The sequence below is a fragment of the Argiope bruennichi genome, chromosome 4 (genome assembly GCF_947563725.1).
Source record: "Argiope bruennichi chromosome 4, qqArgBrue1.1, whole genome shotgun sequence".
NCBI classification, from domain to species: domain Eukaryota; kingdom Metazoa; phylum Arthropoda; class Arachnida; order Araneae; family Araneidae; genus Argiope; species Argiope bruennichi.
The window spans coordinates 77,511,467-77,528,685 of record NC_079154.1 but is presented as its reverse complement, the minus strand read 5'-3'; the positions used below and the strand labels follow the sequence as shown (position 1 = coordinate 77,528,685).

Genomic DNA, 17,219 nt, shown 5'->3' with positions numbered 1-17,219 from the left:
TTCGTGGTTTCGAAATTTTCTCCGTGGTTTATGTACTAAAGCACTTTTAGCTGTTCGTTTCAGTGTGGAGTCTGGAATGGTGTGTTGCCACGTTTTTGATTCTAAAAGATGAGAAATTTTTGGATTTTTTTTGTTATATTCGATTTGTTTTATTTAATCATTAAATGTGAGATTAATTTCTTGTGTATCTCTGTAGAGAATTAGTGTTTGGTTTTTTCTTCTTTATTCAATTAATACATAATCGATATCTATTTCATACTTTTGTATGCAGATTAATGTATTCCGTGGCAATTATTGTAACAACTTATTTATGGTTTCGAAATTTGTTACATGGTTTATGCACCAAAGCACTTTTAGCTGTTCGTTTCAGTGCAGAAACTAGAATAGTTTATCGCATGTTTTTGATTCTAAAAATTAGATTGAAAACTATTAAGTTTTTTAAAAAATTCGATTTGTTTTATTCAATCATTAAATGTTTGATTAATTTTGCGTGTATTCTCTGCAGTGAATTAGTGGTTGACCTTTTTCTTCTTCTTTCAATTAATTTATCTTCCATATCCATTTCATACTTTTGTATGCAGATTAATGCATGCTTTTACTCTTGCGCGATTTAGAAATTTACTTCATGATTTGTACACTAAAGCACTTTTAGTAATTAGTTTCTTTGCAGCTTCTAAAAGGCCAGTTTTTTCCGAAAAATATCACGTGGAACTGTTGGAATTTTTAAAAAAAATTATGTTTCATTTGTTTTTTCTTTCTTGTATACGAAGCATACAAAGAAAAGATATTACAATCGTCAAAAATTTGGAGTTTGATACTTTGATGAATTCCGACGTTCTATAGATTTCCCCCGCGTCCGAAAAGCACATCATTTAAACTAGCCCCCGTATGTCTATCTGTAAACCAATCAGCATATCGTCTCTACTCCATTTAGTTTGCTGTTTTCTGATAAAATTTGAACTAAGCTTTTTCAGAGGAAGTCTGTCTCTGTTTGGTTGTTTGAGTACAAATGATAACTACAAACCGAAGATATTTAAAGTATAGATATTACCCAATTTAGTGCCAAATCCGCTAAGAAGTTGGTCATTTGTGTCGATCTGAATTTTCACGAGCTTGTAAATACGATAACTCAAAAATGCAACTATTTACATCTGATATAGACTTTATAACCGCAACTGTAGTTCTTTACCAAATTTTAGTTATAATGTCGGCCAGGAAAAAAAAAGATAAAAATGGGCATTCGATTTTCTGCTACTTTTGTATTTACCACATCCCAACGAGTAATCTCCAAGATTGCACTATGACAAGTATTTCCATAACTATTTTTAATCAATAGCATATGATTTAATAATATACTTGTATATTAGGTAGTATACCTGAAAGATTTTGGGTGAGAACTCCCTCTGGCTTATTTAATAATTGAATAACCGATTTCTTTTCTGTATATATGTACTCTCTTAATGAAAATGGTAGCTGCTTGTTCCTTTTCAATCAGTATATAACTGATAATCCATTTCATACTTTCGTATGCATTTTAATGCAAGACAAGCTAATTATCCCAACGTATTATGCGTGGGCCGTTTCAGAATTCGCTTGATGGTCTAATATTCTTGTCTGTACAACATCTAAAAAGGTGAAAGGTCTAAAAATGTAAACCTGTTAGTTTTTTTTTTATGTAAAAAGGTTTTGTTTTATTTAAAAATTAAATAATTCATGAATTATTTTTGCGTATATGTTCTCTGAATAAAACTGGCGGCTGAATTTTTCTTTTTAATCAATATCTCGAAGGCAATAATACATTTTATAGACGGTATATTTGATTCTCATTTAAATGATTGAGACGAGCAAATTTTGCAATAATTATATACTCTGAATAAAACTTGTTTTTTAAAACTATAATTCAAATATTTATATTCCTGAAAAACAACGTGTTGAATAACATAGACTTTTAAAAGTATTTTTTAAATTTATCTTTTTTTTTTATTTTGTTTTGTTTAATAGACGATATTTAACTGTACACATGTGAAATAAATAATTTATTATGAAATATTTTTTTTATTGTGTGATCACCTTTATTCTCTATAAGATACAAAAATTTTATTACTAAAAATTGTGATCAAAAACTCCCTTGGATACTTACATACAATCAGCACGATATCCAAATTGCAATTTTGCTCGAAATTCGTTTCATACGCGCACGCACGCACACACATACAGAGATAAACATTTAATTTAAATATTGAATTTTTATATATTGTATTAATTAGATTTATGTACTTTGCTGAGTTTATAGCATTGTATATTACTTTAATATAATTTGTGAAAACGCAGTTCATATTTCATGCATCAAAGCTATTAGTTGTATTTCCTTGATATTCAAAATTCATATCAAACATTCAGAAAGAATTTATTCCAAGATAATTAGAAATAAATACTCCAGCCTTAGTAAAATTTAATGTATTGTAAAATATATATATATCCGTATTCTGTATTTAACTACGCTATAGTTTATTTATTATTGAATTTAAAATGGGTTAGAACATTTTAATTTTTACAAAACAATTTATTTAATTGATAATTTTTTTTTTTCTGTTTTTTGCTAGGGACAATTAAGAGATTTTCTTTCAAAAGAAACAGATGACATCATTGTCCAGTTTAAGAGAAAAATTCTACAATTCTTGATATTTTTTCATGCAACATTTGAAAATATTTTTGCAAATTCCTAATTGGTACTAATTAATATTTAATCTAGAAAAAAGAATGATTTTATTTCTGAATACTTAAATCTGAAAGCTCGATTATATCTTTTTCTAATCCATAAAAAAATTCATGAAAATCCATGGAATTCATAATCCATGGGGGAAAAAAGCAAAAAAGCAGTCTAAAAGCAATTTTGTTATTTACAAATTTTATTATTTATTTTTGTTATATTAGAAAAAAAAGCAATTTTTGAATCCTAAAAAATATGTAAATTTACAACCTTAAGAGTAGAAAATAAATCAAAACAGGAAGTTATTACGAAAACTTTCCTCATATTCTCCAGTAACTATAGAAACCCAAAGCATAGATTCTTATAGACAAAAGTTGCATCCATCCTTTGTATCTTGTCTATAATTAAAGATTCTAATATAGATTCTATTTCAAAGCATTCTTTAACTATTTAGTAAACTTGTGGTGATTTCTTTATTTTGCACAACTCAACTAATTCAAAGATAACAAAGCCTCCGCTTGTAATCCTTAGAGATTATTTTTATTTTATTTATTTATTTGCTTTTGTACTTTGTGACCGAAATTCAAAATTTTAATATGTGTTTCTAGATTTAATTTTTTTTACTGGAACTTATTACATCATTTCAGTTAGATTTCTAAAGCTACTTTCCTAAAGTGATAAAAAAAATCAAAATTGTAATAATGAAAGAAAATAAATCCCAATCTGATCGTGTACTGTTCTGCTAAAATAATCTTTAATCAATCAAATTTTAATAAAGGACTTTCAAGCTCTGAACACATATTTTTAGCCAAACTATAGAAAAAAAAGTAACCATAAAAAAAACTTTTAACACGTTAAGTAAAACGATATCTTGGCACAATATGAAAAGATTTTTATCCTTACTGAAGTGAGTTTTAAAAAAACCCGAAACTGTAATAACAAATGAAAATAAATCTCCATCGACTATTCTGCTAAATAACACTAAGGTTCATTTTAAGCCTTCCTATTCTATTTTTTATGGAATAATTCATAATTTAATAAAATATTTTCAAGCTTTGAACACATATTTTTAGCCTAACTATCGAATAAAAAGTAACTATAGAAAAAAAAACTTTTAATACGTTAAGTAAAGCAATATCATGGCCCAATTTGAAAAGATTTTTATCTTTCCTGAAGTGATGTTTTCAAAAAAACCCGAAATTGTAATAACAAATGAAAATCAATCTCCATCGAACTATTCTGCTAAATAACATTACGTATAATTTTAAGCATTTCTATTCTTTTTTTTCTCTGGAATAATTCAGAATTTAGTAGAAGATTTTCAAGCTTTGAACACATATTTTTAGCCAGACTATCGAATAAAAAGTAACCATAGGAGAGAAAAAAAAACCTTTATATCGTTAAGTAAAACAATATCTTGGCACAATTTATAAAGATTTTTATCTAATAATCAACAATAAAAAGAGTATAAATGTTATTAATATATCCTGATAGTGTTCCAGAGAGAGAATGCGAAGCGTATTCGGCATTCCTGACCTATTTATAATGTCTTTTGGACGGCATTGAGTATAAATAACCCCCCACTTAATTCCAGGCCAAAATCGCGATGCAGCTAACCGTCTTGTCAAAGCGTTTCAAAAAAGCTCGACGAAGTAAAACAGAATCGCATTTCTTCGGCTTCTCTCTCGACGTAAATGAACCCTAATTAATGTTTCCCTTCTGATACTTCTTCCTCCCTCGCTTGGCCTGCCTGACTATCAACTAACCGTGAAGCGAAAACATTTCAGAAGAGCTACCGTAAGAAATTAACGCGCAAAAGCAGAAGAAATAAAATAAAATAAAAAGAAATAAATAAAAAAAACATGGCAAGGAAGACGAAAACGTTTGAGTCGGAGAAGAAGAAGAAGAAATACGAGTCGAAAAAATGAAGAGATTGAAGAACAGAGCTAGTATGAAGACTTGGGGGGGAACCAGAAGAAAAAAGACTATCCTCATCCATTTAGCTGGCTATCAAAAGCGTCGACACAAAGACTGAAGCTGTGCAAAGAGCAAAACACCGTCTTTTAGGTAACTAGCGGGCTATAAATACTGGAGTTAAAAAGCACTAAAGGGAAGACTGAGTGTGACGTGCATGGACCACTTGCTCCGCTATGTCTGTTCGCGCATTAATTGCAGTTAGCGTCAAGCCTTGTTCTATTGACGGCTTGTGACAAGACACAATAACAAATGGGGTCTCCTCGCCGCGATTTCTGCCAAGGACTGAAGAATCGCGATATTTTCTCCGTCGAAAGCTTCTATAAATAAGAGAGGGAATATCTCGGTTTCGCTCTCTCATTCGTATTTTTACTTACCAACGAAATATGATGTTCTAAATATGTCCGTTTCGGACATTAGCACTTTTGGAACGTGGTTTAAGATGAGAAGTTTAAAGCTCGCAGTAGAAATGATGGGTAAAATAATTTTCACGCTGATACACTTGGGTAAATAAACGTTGAGGTTTCTGCTGTAGAGACACTGAGATATATATAGTGTATGGTGATGTTTTAAGTGATAAACATATCGTCTTTTAGAATTAAAGCATGTTTTAACGCACGTACGCTGGTTTTAAGCCTTTCGATTTACTTCTTCTTTCTGGAATGTTTTAATTATTGTATCCAGACACGATGTTGTTTTGGTTAGTAGTTTATCGATGGCAATAAAAAAAAAAGGGAAAGGAATGCTATTTGGTGTGTTTTTTGTAATTCAGAAATCAGTATTTGCCTTCAATGTAAGTTCAAGTATAGGGATAAAACATAAAAGCATATTTGCTGCAGTTTAATGAGTACATAATTTTTTTTCTTTCCTAATTTATAGCATCGTGATTTTGCTTTTTATTTTTAATTACAGTGCTCTTTTTCTTATGCTAATAAGTGCCTGTAAATCAGCGGGAGTGGTTTTCTCAAAACTTTCTCGAATTTTCTATAATAAAGATATTATCTCAGAGAACAGCTTACATCGCATTGACTTACAATAGTTACGAAATTTTAACTTTTGGCAGGAATTTAGCATTTTTACTGAATCTGTCATGCCATCCATGACGAGTTATTTAGTGATTAATCTCTGGAATACGTAAATAGTACCTAATTTGTGTTTTAGGCACATGTTTCCTAACCGATTGAAATAAAAATTTGACATAAAATTACACTTGTAGCTACAAAATTCCCTACCAAATTTGTTGTATTTAAGTCACTACGTTTTTGAATAACCGCGTTTACATATTTCTGAAGGTACAGAGAGACAGACGGTCAAACCACTGTTAGATTTGGCGCAAAATTTGATAGGTATCGGACATTTTACAAAAATGTGTTTTTCAAACTCAGGGATATTTAAAAAGTGAAGATTGGTCAAAATCTCGAGTTCGAATTTTTTTTCCGGATACTATACTTTCTATACTAGAAATTAAAAACGCGACTGCTAAACGTTATCACCTATCTAAAAGTTTTCACTTAAATGGAATAATAGTAATGAAAGAATAAATTCAGCTTGTGTTGAACGAACTATATGTATAAATGTGTAGTAGTAAATATAGATTTCATTAATTAAAATGTAATAGATCTCTTGTTTATCTTTATTCGTAAATATAAAAAGTAATATTTATTTAGATTTTTGAGATTTTTTTTCTTTACCAGAGACTTTTTTTATTGTCACCATACATGAATCCTCATATGTATTTGTAATCTTGAAATACATCATTTTATTTTAAATACTCAAAAAGATTCGGTAGAATTAATTATTATCACACAATTAATAACAACTTTACTTAATGAACATTATTTTACGATCTTTTTTTTTTACTAATTTAACTGAGAAACGGCAAATTCTAACTGTGGTATCATTTGTTAAATTTCTCAAACAATATTTAGACGGTAATTCTCCAATTCCCAGATTTATGTTTCTCAATGTATTTTAGAGTTTTTCACCAAAGTATTTTGTCTATTGCCTTGTATTTATACCAAAGTTTATTCTGCAAAAAATATTTTTGCTCATTCAAGTAGTGCCTGAACAAATGCTGTTATTGTGTTGTTGTAACTTATGGCACTTTACAAGCCTCACCTCACAGACAGAATACAGAAGAATTACAACCATACCCAAACCAGGACGCCCAGATCACGGGGAAGACACGCTACTCTTGTGCCAGGAAGCCGGCGAACAAATGCTGATTTCTTCGAACTTGATGCATTTTATACACTCTTTATATATTAATAATTATGAATTTTACTATAGCTCAAACGGAAGGAATTTAATTTCATTGTGTATTTGTGAACTATTATTGTCGTTTAAATCATAAAGATTTTTCTTTTATTAACTTGTAATTTAACTTTTTATTGAATTTTTATTAACTTGTTTATTTTTTCTTAACTGGAGAGATTAACTTAAGCATATAAATAATGAGTGATTAGTACTAGTGATGGATTTCCACCTAGGCAAAATAGATATCTGTCTAAATCTGCTAGGCTGGGAAGAGCTACACAATATTTTCCTAGCTACCAAATAAATAAGTTTGTAAAAAAAATATAAAGTCTGTATATGATAAAATATTAGGATAATATCAACACTTTATCACGTTTAATTGTTGATTCCTTTATATTTCCTTAAAATCACTTAGAATATTTATAAAACTAAAAATCTTTTTCATTATTGTCCTGCACAAACATGAAGGCCTGGAATTTTTGATTTATAATAGCTAACTAAAAAATACATGTACATAAAGTTGATAAAATTAAAAAAATATTATTCGAAAATAAAAATTAATCGTCTTTTTTAAATAGAAGTCTCATAATGTGCTCTGCCTAGGGCCACTGCCTAAATCCGCCATTGATTAATAATTACTAAATTAGTGATATTATGATAATTTACCTTTTTACTTCCTCGCATTCGTAATACATATAGAGAAAGTATTGTAATTGTCAAAAAAGACGAACTCGAGTTTTTAACAAATCTCCACTTTTGAGACCTTCCTGATTTCGGAAAACACATTTTTGGAAAATGTCCATTAGTCTACCTATTTGTCAATGACAAAGATAACTCATAAGCGCTTTGGATTAGGACTGATTAAATCTATAATACGATCTTTGTAATAATTTACTGATTTCTATCAAATTTTGAAAAAAAAATCCGTTTAGAGGAAGTCTGTCTGTTTATTTATTCGAATATAATTTAATAAACTACAAAACGAAGAGAGATAGACTGATAAAATTCAGTACAAGGAATTTATATATACAGTGTAGATATCTATCAAATTTTGAGCCAAATCTAACATTTGGTTGACTGACATTACTGTACTTTTAGAAATATATAAAACTGTAAACCATTTCTGCTTTTAGAAATGTATAGAATTGTAAAGCATTTCTGCTTTTAGAAATGTATAGAACTGTAAACCATTTCTGCTTTTAGAAATGTATAGAATTGTAAACCATTTCTGCTTTTAGAATTATTTAGAACTATAAACCATTTCTGCTTTTAAAAGTGTATAGAACTGCAAACCATTTCAGCTTTTAAAATTATATAGAACTGTAAACCATTTCTGCTTTTAGAAATATATAGAACTGTAAACCATTTCTGCTTTTAGAAATGTATAGAACTGTAAATAATTTCTACTTTTAGAATTATATAGAGCTGTAAACCATTTCTGCTTTTAGAAATATATAGAACTCTACTGTACTTTCAGAAACATATAAACACGACAACTCAAAAATGCTGTGACTTCAATATATCAAATTTGGTATGAGATTTTGTGACTGCAAGTGTATGTTGTGTCAAATTTTTGTTTCATTCAGTTCAACAATTAAAAAAAAAAACGCGCCTAAAACACATATTCGATTTTCAGAAGGACATAACCGTATGCTTAGGATTATTCGCCAAAAAACTCGCCAAGAATTACATGTTACATTTATAAAAATGCTAAATTCACGCTTAATTCGTAACTATTGTATGCCACAGCTATGCAAGGCGTTCTCTGGAATAGCACCTTTATTAGAGAGTACACGTGAAAGTTTGGATAAAACCATTCCTGCTGGTTCCTATTTATAAATGTATTTTAGTGGGTTATTTCCAAAAGTTTTGAGTAGTGCGGATTTTGCATACGTTGTTTTTTCATTCTGAATTGCTGATCTCTGAAAACTTAAAAATGAATAAACAGATATAAGTATAAGCTAGAGAAATGTGTTCCAAAATTCGCCATTTTCATCAGAAAAGAATTAATTTTATTCATTCTACAGAAAGCAGAATAAAGTAGGTTTATATACTATATATCAAACCAACATTTATAGAACATTCATGAACATTTGAACAGTTTTAAGTGAATTTCTATTAAGTTTATTTCATTTCAAGTTGATTAACATTTCTGCTTAACTTTCTTTTCGGAAAGTTTTCCTTTTAAATGTCATAGCGTTCAATATTCTGTTGCCAGATTACAGACCTGAATATCGCTGATAATTATTATTTTTTACTTTTTTTTTTTTTTTGGCTTTACTTCTAATCATCTCTTAATAACACATTTTTTTTATTCGCCCTTAAGTTATTCTGCTAATATTTACTTATTTTTTTTTCAAACTTAAATGAGGATTTATCGTAGAAAGAACAAATTTTTTTTCCATGTTTAATCACGGATTAAAAAAAGAAAAGATAAATATTATGTTGGGTTTTAAAGTCAGTTTTTTCTTGGTGATATAATGTTTTTAGTTCTGCGTTTTCATATTCCGTTTTTCCTTCATACTAAGTCTCCTCTTTTCTTTTTTTTTAATCCAACAACTTATATTGATATAATACCGCAGCTTTCTTTAAAGTTAAAGAACTTATTTTTAATTTTAGCTTAATTTGTTTCTACACGTAAATTATTTATTCTAAACTATGATTTTGTTCTTCAAAAAAAAGTCTTTTTTTTTCAATTGTATGATTTAATAATTTATTGAATTCTTTTTCATTACCTGTAATATTACTTTATCTTTATAAAAAAATAATTTCATTTATTTTAAAACATTCTTGGGAAATATCTCTTTTTCAGTTCATTTCAGGTGGTATTCAAAAATGAAATAAATTCATGATAAAAAATTAGCTCCAAATTGCACCTAGTCTATTTAATTTTGCAATCTTAAAATTTATTTTGTGAAAGAAAGAAATGATTACATCACACGTCACACGTCATGATTATACCATCTGACAAATACAGTTGAATGTCTACAGTGATATGTACAGTTATTTTTACTGTGGCGCCTTTTAGCATGGCTTATATAGCTTGTTATGAAATTGGGCTACATACGATTCACGCATTTAAAATTCTAAATACGAGAATTTTGAAAAGAAATCAATAAAATTATTTTAAATAAACTTCATTTGTCTTGAGCACATTCTTCAAATATTTCTGTTCCATAGAAACTTTTGCCCAAAAGTAGTTGTTAAAACGCATATTGATAGAGAAAAAATTTATTATTATTTCAATCTTTAAATTTCATTTCTCTTTGCAAAATATTGCTATGGGTAAAAAAATTGACCCTTGATTTCGAAAACAGAGGATAAAAGAGAGTAAATATATATCAGAATAATATATATATATATATATATATATATTCCTATTGCTGTTGAACACCTTTTCCTTTTTGTTATCTTTCCCACTTCGGGGAATATCTTATTTGTAATGACAACTTTCAAAATTGGCCCATGGTGAATGTCCAATGAAAGCAGATCTGATAGGATACTTATAGCGTTCTAAATATGACACCTTCCTTCTATAATTTGAAAGATACACTTGTTTGTTATACTAAAGGCCTATTTGTTCAAACCATTTTCCCTCAGAAATTTCAACAATTACCCATCTTTCGGGCAACCAACATTTTCCGCGAAGAAAGATGTCTGGTTGTTTAGATGCAATCCAGTTATCAAGCCAGTGTGTGATATCTAGGTGGAAATGGAACCTTCTTTTCAGAAAGGGCACTTAACGTGGAGCGAAACTGATAGCAGTCTGAAGAAGCAGCATTTGATGAATGCGGTGGGTGGGGCAGCACATCTCAGCGAAGTTATTCTAAAGTTTCTTTCAGTGATTTGGCAACATGTTGATGAGCATTGTCGTGTTGGAAAACAACCATATGATGTCTTTTGCCGTATTATGGACGGTTTTCCGTCAGTGCTTCATTCAAATGGAGCAGTTGTTGTTTGTATCGGTCACCATTTTTATCTTCAAATTGAATCGTTCACTTTTGATGTTTTCATTGTTTCCAGATTTATTTTTTTGTATTTGTTTTATCGTTTATCATTATTTTATTCGAAGGGGTATAATCACCATAAATGACCAACAACGACTGATACGTTTTTGTTGCAAGATTTTTTTCCCCATTTTTTGCAATAATATAATGTTACATTACTTCCGCAAATATGGCTCTAGACCAATTTCTTTTCCATTATTGCTCACAACTGCAAAAACATCAGAATGAACCATAAACTATGCTATAAATGAGTAGAGGCTCTGTGACTTAAAAAATTCATTTTTATTTCTGCTTTTTTTTAGTGTATGTGTGCATTCGCTTTAATACTACTAATAATGTAGTTCCTTACTACAGCTAAACTCATGGAATCAGAACGTAACTTTAAACATTTAAACTCGGTCCCAGTTTCTTATCCAATATTGCTGGCAGTTGCAAACTTATTTGATGGTTTGAATTGTTGAACTACGCTTCAAATAAATGGAGATTTCATGGTTTAGGAAGAAAAAAAATCTGTTTTTATTTCTATACGTCCGGTGCAAACAGCATCTTTACATCTTCGTTCGTTTAAACAATTTTCCAAATTTCTGAAGCATTGTGTCTACAAATCATCATGCCAAAGTAGTAAATTGAATTTAAGAATATTTATTGAAGGTTTTTACCGTTAAAAACAGTTTCTTTCAACAAAATCAACCATTTTAAAATAAATGTAACGCCCTCTTAATTTAAAAATAGACGTTTAATTAGCGAAACGTTAAAAGCCTCGGAGTGGGGGTAACCGAATTCATCGTTCATCCCGTGTCGAAGATTGAGAAGTACCTTAATAGCTTGACGTGGCGTCATTGGCTCCTTCAGTGCAAAAGAGGAAAAAAGTACATAACTGTACCCATATCTGCGGCCACTTCACGTTTAATAACGTTTTCCTTGCCTCTTACATTCTGCTGACTAGCTCGATAAGGAAATTACAAAGTATAAATAAAATTGATACGCCATTTTAATTTGGGCCTAACATGGCGCCTACCACGTCGATCGTTCGGCGGTAAACGAGCATATTAAAAGAGCAATGTGAGTTCATTACATCAGCTAAACTATCCTGCTGCCTAAGTAAGTTTTAATCTACCATTTGAAGCAATTCCCGCTCCCCATTTAGCGTTGAAAGTGACGTTATGAAGGCAGTTTATTATCTTCCATTTCTTGATTAATGGCGGGCGGGATATTAGAAGGCGTTTTACACGATTACCGATGGGTGGCGCTGGAAATCGACCTTTTTGAACCCGCCAAACGTTCCCGCTCATTAATGGAGTTTAAGTGTTCGCTTCGAAACAAAACCCGGACGTCTCATATTTCAAACACGTGCCTCCTAAATTGTTTTCGATGTTCGAATTTTAGCTGTCGTAAATGATTATAGATGTGCTTATGTTACAACGGTGGAGTTTTAAATTTTCTGTAATTAGCTTTTCAACCTGTTTAATTTTCGCACCTGGAAAATCATGTTATAATAATAAAGTTGGAAAGTGTTCTGGAGTAGCGCGAAACGTTGAAATTTCACGTTTCACGGAAATAAATTTCGAGTTTGGTAATTAGACTCTCATATAATGATCACGCGAAATCTACCGTTTAAATATGATCGGCTTAAAATCGTAAAAATGTAAAATTTGCTCCGATGATATTATCCCCTGAATAATGTTATACAATGTTCAGAAAGAATTTTTCTGAACATTGTATAACATTATTCAGTATATTATACTCAGATTCGGGTAAGCGAATAATTTTCATTCTAGAATCGAAGGTAATAAAAGGTTGAAAAACTATATAAGTAAGAGAGCAGTATGCATCAACGCAAGGGATTGTAGTAGTCTTCTATGACAAAAAGAATGCAATTAAATCACCAGCAGGATCATGGATTTCAAGTGTTAAGCACGATTGTGAATTTAAATTCTGTCAACAACTTTTAATTTACGTTTCGCTTTGAGGGTAGCATATGAAATTTTACAACTCTCTAATGTTGTTCTATGTTTTTGAATTATTATCATCAAAATCTTTTGAAATAATATTATCAACACTACGTCAGACATCCAGTTTCGACATAATTTCTCTTACTTCTGGGTTAGATATTCATAAACGTTTTACCGTCATTTGAGTGACATTACAATTATCATCTGTTATGCACTGTGAATATGTTTGATATTATAACTGAATATATTATTATGTGCTGCAAGTTGAAACGTTACAATATATTATTTTTCGTGAGTGACATTATATTCTGATAAAAAGTTGGTTATTTTCCAGTTATATCAAGATTTAGTAATGGAACTCCCGGAAGTTCTTCACTGCTTCTAGATTCAATATTTCCTTATGATTACTCTTTATTGTAAACTATTAAGAAAGAGAATGCATCAAGGTCGTATTTTAAAAAAACTCTGGAGTTTAGTTTAAACTTGGAAAAATCTTTCGCATTGACTTGGGTGTACAAACAATTATTTTAACAAAAAATAACATTAATACATTTCTATTGTTTATTGAGATTTTATAAATATGGAAAATGTATGAACTGGTAGATTTTTCCCCATTTCTGATCTTTCATATCTGAAAGTTATTAAAACTAATAGTAAACTAGCGATTAGTAAAACATATCTATCATCCTATATTAGTTTTAAAATATGCTTAAGTGCCGCCCGCTTGTGTTTTATATGTGGATCAAATTATTGCTTCTCTAACTGAAAGTGACAATTAAATCATTCAGCTTTGCTATAATCTGATGCAAAAATTACACACACACACACACCTGTATGGATTCTTAGTTGAATCAGTAGGACAGCACAATTCCGAAACGGAAGGTGTAATCTAATTAGATAGCAGGGACAAAAGACAGTTAAGGGATTAAACATTTCATTCTGTGAAGCCAATAAACATTTCGGTAATTCATAGATAGAAATGCATATTAATTTTTCATACCATTTCGGGTAGGAAGTTATGTTGTTTCAATTCATTGTTACGAACCTTACTCACTTATAAAAATCGAATTCATCAGACAATAAGTTACCGTATAGTTTCATATTAATTAGTTTGTTAAAAACGGCTCCTGAATTTAAATATTAAGTTAAAAATATAAAAAGCATTCAGGCATTTTTTTTATTGGTTTTTTTTTCTATCAAACAAGTTATCTTTCGCCACTTTTCTGGAGCTCATATTATGCAGTGAGGATTTCTAAGCATGGCAACTTATATTTCATAAAAGTGTTTTTTTCCAAATTCTTTCTAAGAAGAGTGTCTTTTCCAAATTTAAATATATCTTGGAAATGGCTGATATATTTGGCAAAAAAAAAATATGCAGTAATTGTAGTAACTTGTATTATTATAGAAATTTGCAGTATTGGTAACTGTAAGATTTACCATTGTTTTGAAATTTTATTTGGCGATAATTGTAGAATTATTTCATATATTGTATAGGAAACGATCAAGCTTTCTTAAAATTGACTTTTGATGGTTACGTAACTGTAAAATTTCTTTCTTGTTTCAGGTAAAAATATGGTTCCAAAATCGAAGGACGAAGTGGAAGAAGCAGGACAATGTATCGAATGCTGAGGCTGCGGAACTGAAATCGAGCGGTGAAAAATCCCAAACAGCGAAAAAATCATCCAAGAGTAAAGCTACAGTAACAACCGTTAATGGTGCTGCCCCAGGAGCCACAGTTGGAGCTGTACCTCAACCGCAGCGACAAGTCCTCAACGGCCCTGCATCTGTATATACAGCCAATGGCGATTTAGTCCCGAAACCTGTAGTGACCGAGCACAACAATAATATACCTAACACAGATCAGTCTGTGCTACCAGTATCTCCTGGACTTGTTTCAAAAATATCACCTACATCTGGTGATGTTGCTTGCAGCAATACGTCTTCAGACATATCCTCTTCAACTCCACCGACGTCTGCTGGTATGGTACCCATCAATACCATGACGCCTCCTTTGTCGATTGTTGAAAATGGCGTCGATTCTGATAGTCGAGCTTCAGATGTGTTTTGCTGGGGAAGGTCTTCGTCTCCATCTTCAATGGAAAATGGCGTTGCAGGTGACAGTTCAGTGGATAACACTGAATCTAACCACATTCAGCATTCTCAATATAATGGCCCATGCTATTCCAACAGTGTGGTTAGTGTCGATGCTGCCATCAATACTTCGTCATCATATCCAGAATCCGATATGAGATCTAACGTCAAAACACTCGATGTTGAAACATCTTTGCACATGCAAGGATGTCCAATGAACAGTCAAGAAGGAACGGAACCGGAACTGTCCAGCAATCACTGACGGTTTGTTTTCCGTTTCTAGGAGAAAACATTAATCGCTCTAACCTGAGCTTTCTTAGAACGGAAGCATGGAGATATCTAACTGTTCTAGAAAATGAGCAAAAAGTCTTCAAATTAATCAGTTGTATGCTTTAAAGTGAACAGAGAGTGGTTTCTTTCATACTGTAATATTTCAGGTGTGTGAAACTGTTTCACATTTCACTTCGCCAAACCACCGGTGACTAAATTGTAAATATCACTTTAAGACTATCTGGAGTCTTCCTTCAAAAATACAGGGTAATTTATTTATTAAATGAAGCAAAGACACCTGGATGTTAATTTCGTTATAAATCATTCAAACTGGAAAAAAAGACGATTGTGACAAAGTGTCTTTAATGCTTCAGAGTAAAATATATCTATGACATTTCTGGATAATGGTATGAATCCAAACATGACTTTGTAAATCGAAGTGAAACTGAATTTATTGTCTGGTATTTACAAATTCTGATCTTCTGATTACTCTAGAGGTTGTGAAGTCTGTATGTTTCTTGCCATAAAGCCACTTCAGAGATTATAGTACTGTTAGAAATGCCTCTTAATGTTGATAAAATTTTACTTATAATGTGATTTAACTTTAATGTCTCTCGCATGAATTGTGCTTTAAGAAACTCACTACTTTTTAGTAAAATATCCATGAAGCACAAATAATTATTTAAATCCCTTTTCTGCTTATTTGTTGAATGGTTCTTTCATGTTATGCCAATAAATTTTATTTGCAAATACTACTCCATGAAACAATTTATAGAATGTGAGGAATCAAATCTTTAATGTAGCTTTATATTAAAGCAGAGAATTGATATACCTAGTTAATAATGTATTCAAAAGCTTTCTCACTGAAATAGTAATTTCAATACAACAAATGGCTCTTAATATAAAATTGATAAAATCTGATTACTTCTCGTTATATTAAGATCAAATTTGATTAATAGATAGCTGTTTATACCTTTTTCATTACGCATTTTCCTAAAAATAAATTTCAAAAGTGAAATGGGTACAAAATTTACATTGCTCCCCGACTCTTACATTCTGATTTATATAGCTTGTGAATGATAATATTTTGATTCGTTAAAACCTGATTAGAATTTTACTAAGTAATTCTTTCATTCTACTCAATCTCATTCATTCTATTACAGAATTTTTTGCATATTTTCACTAGATTGACAGTATCTAAAATAAGCCAAATTTAGCAATTATACACTGGTGCAATTTTTCTTCTAACCCATTGCGGATATTGCAACCGGGCTTACATTTCGGCTTCTTCAGCGCTAATAGAAAAATTACATTTCTCGCCAATCTGTATGCTTGGCAACAATTACTGTCGAGCTATTGGAAATATACTGATTTTTTAAATTGACTACTAACTTCAACTACTATACTGCCGTAGTAAAAATCATCAAAATAAACTTGATTTTTTTAAATCGTTTTTTGTCCTGCATACATTTTGTGCTTCAGAGTTATTATAAATAACGAGCTTCTTAGCTTCATAGTACTATGATCTTCATCAGAGACACAAGTCGGTTCTTGCTTTCTTCTTAGTATGATTCTTGAACGATAAATCTCAATTGTGAATTATGTAAAAAGTGTCACAGTTTTTCCCTGAATCATCTGTTTATGTCTCATAAATACACATTCATGAAAATAAAATTCATTTTGTGCAATATGAATCCCTGTTGTTCTGATTTTAATTTGTCCATTTTATTTTTAATTTATTCATTTATATATTTTTTTATTTGTTATTCGTAATCGAAATTTTATTTTTATAATAGTGATATATGATCTTGTGCTGTTCATTCATGGATTCGAAAAACCCGCTTTTATGCATGCTTCAGGATTCGTTTACTTAGTCAAAATAGGGATGAGAGGATTGTTATTCGGGTTATTTTCTGATTTAAAAGCCAAAAAAATTGCAATTAATTAGAAGTATTATAG

General features: G+C 30.5%; 1 protein-coding gene across 1 annotated transcript in view; it reads left to right on the top strand.

Moving 5' to 3' along the window:
- Positions 1-16,907, top strand: part of LOC129967074 (uncharacterized) — a 141,560-nt gene extending 124,653 nt beyond the window's left edge. The window contains exon 3 of the mRNA XM_056081736.1: positions 14,464-16,907. Coding sequence (XP_055937711.1) covers positions 14,464-15,252 — 789 coding nt within the window. The 3' untranslated portion in view covers positions 15,253-16,907. The remainder of the gene's footprint in view (positions 1-14,463) is intronic.
- The last annotated feature ends 312 nt before the right edge of the window (positions 16,908-17,219 follow it).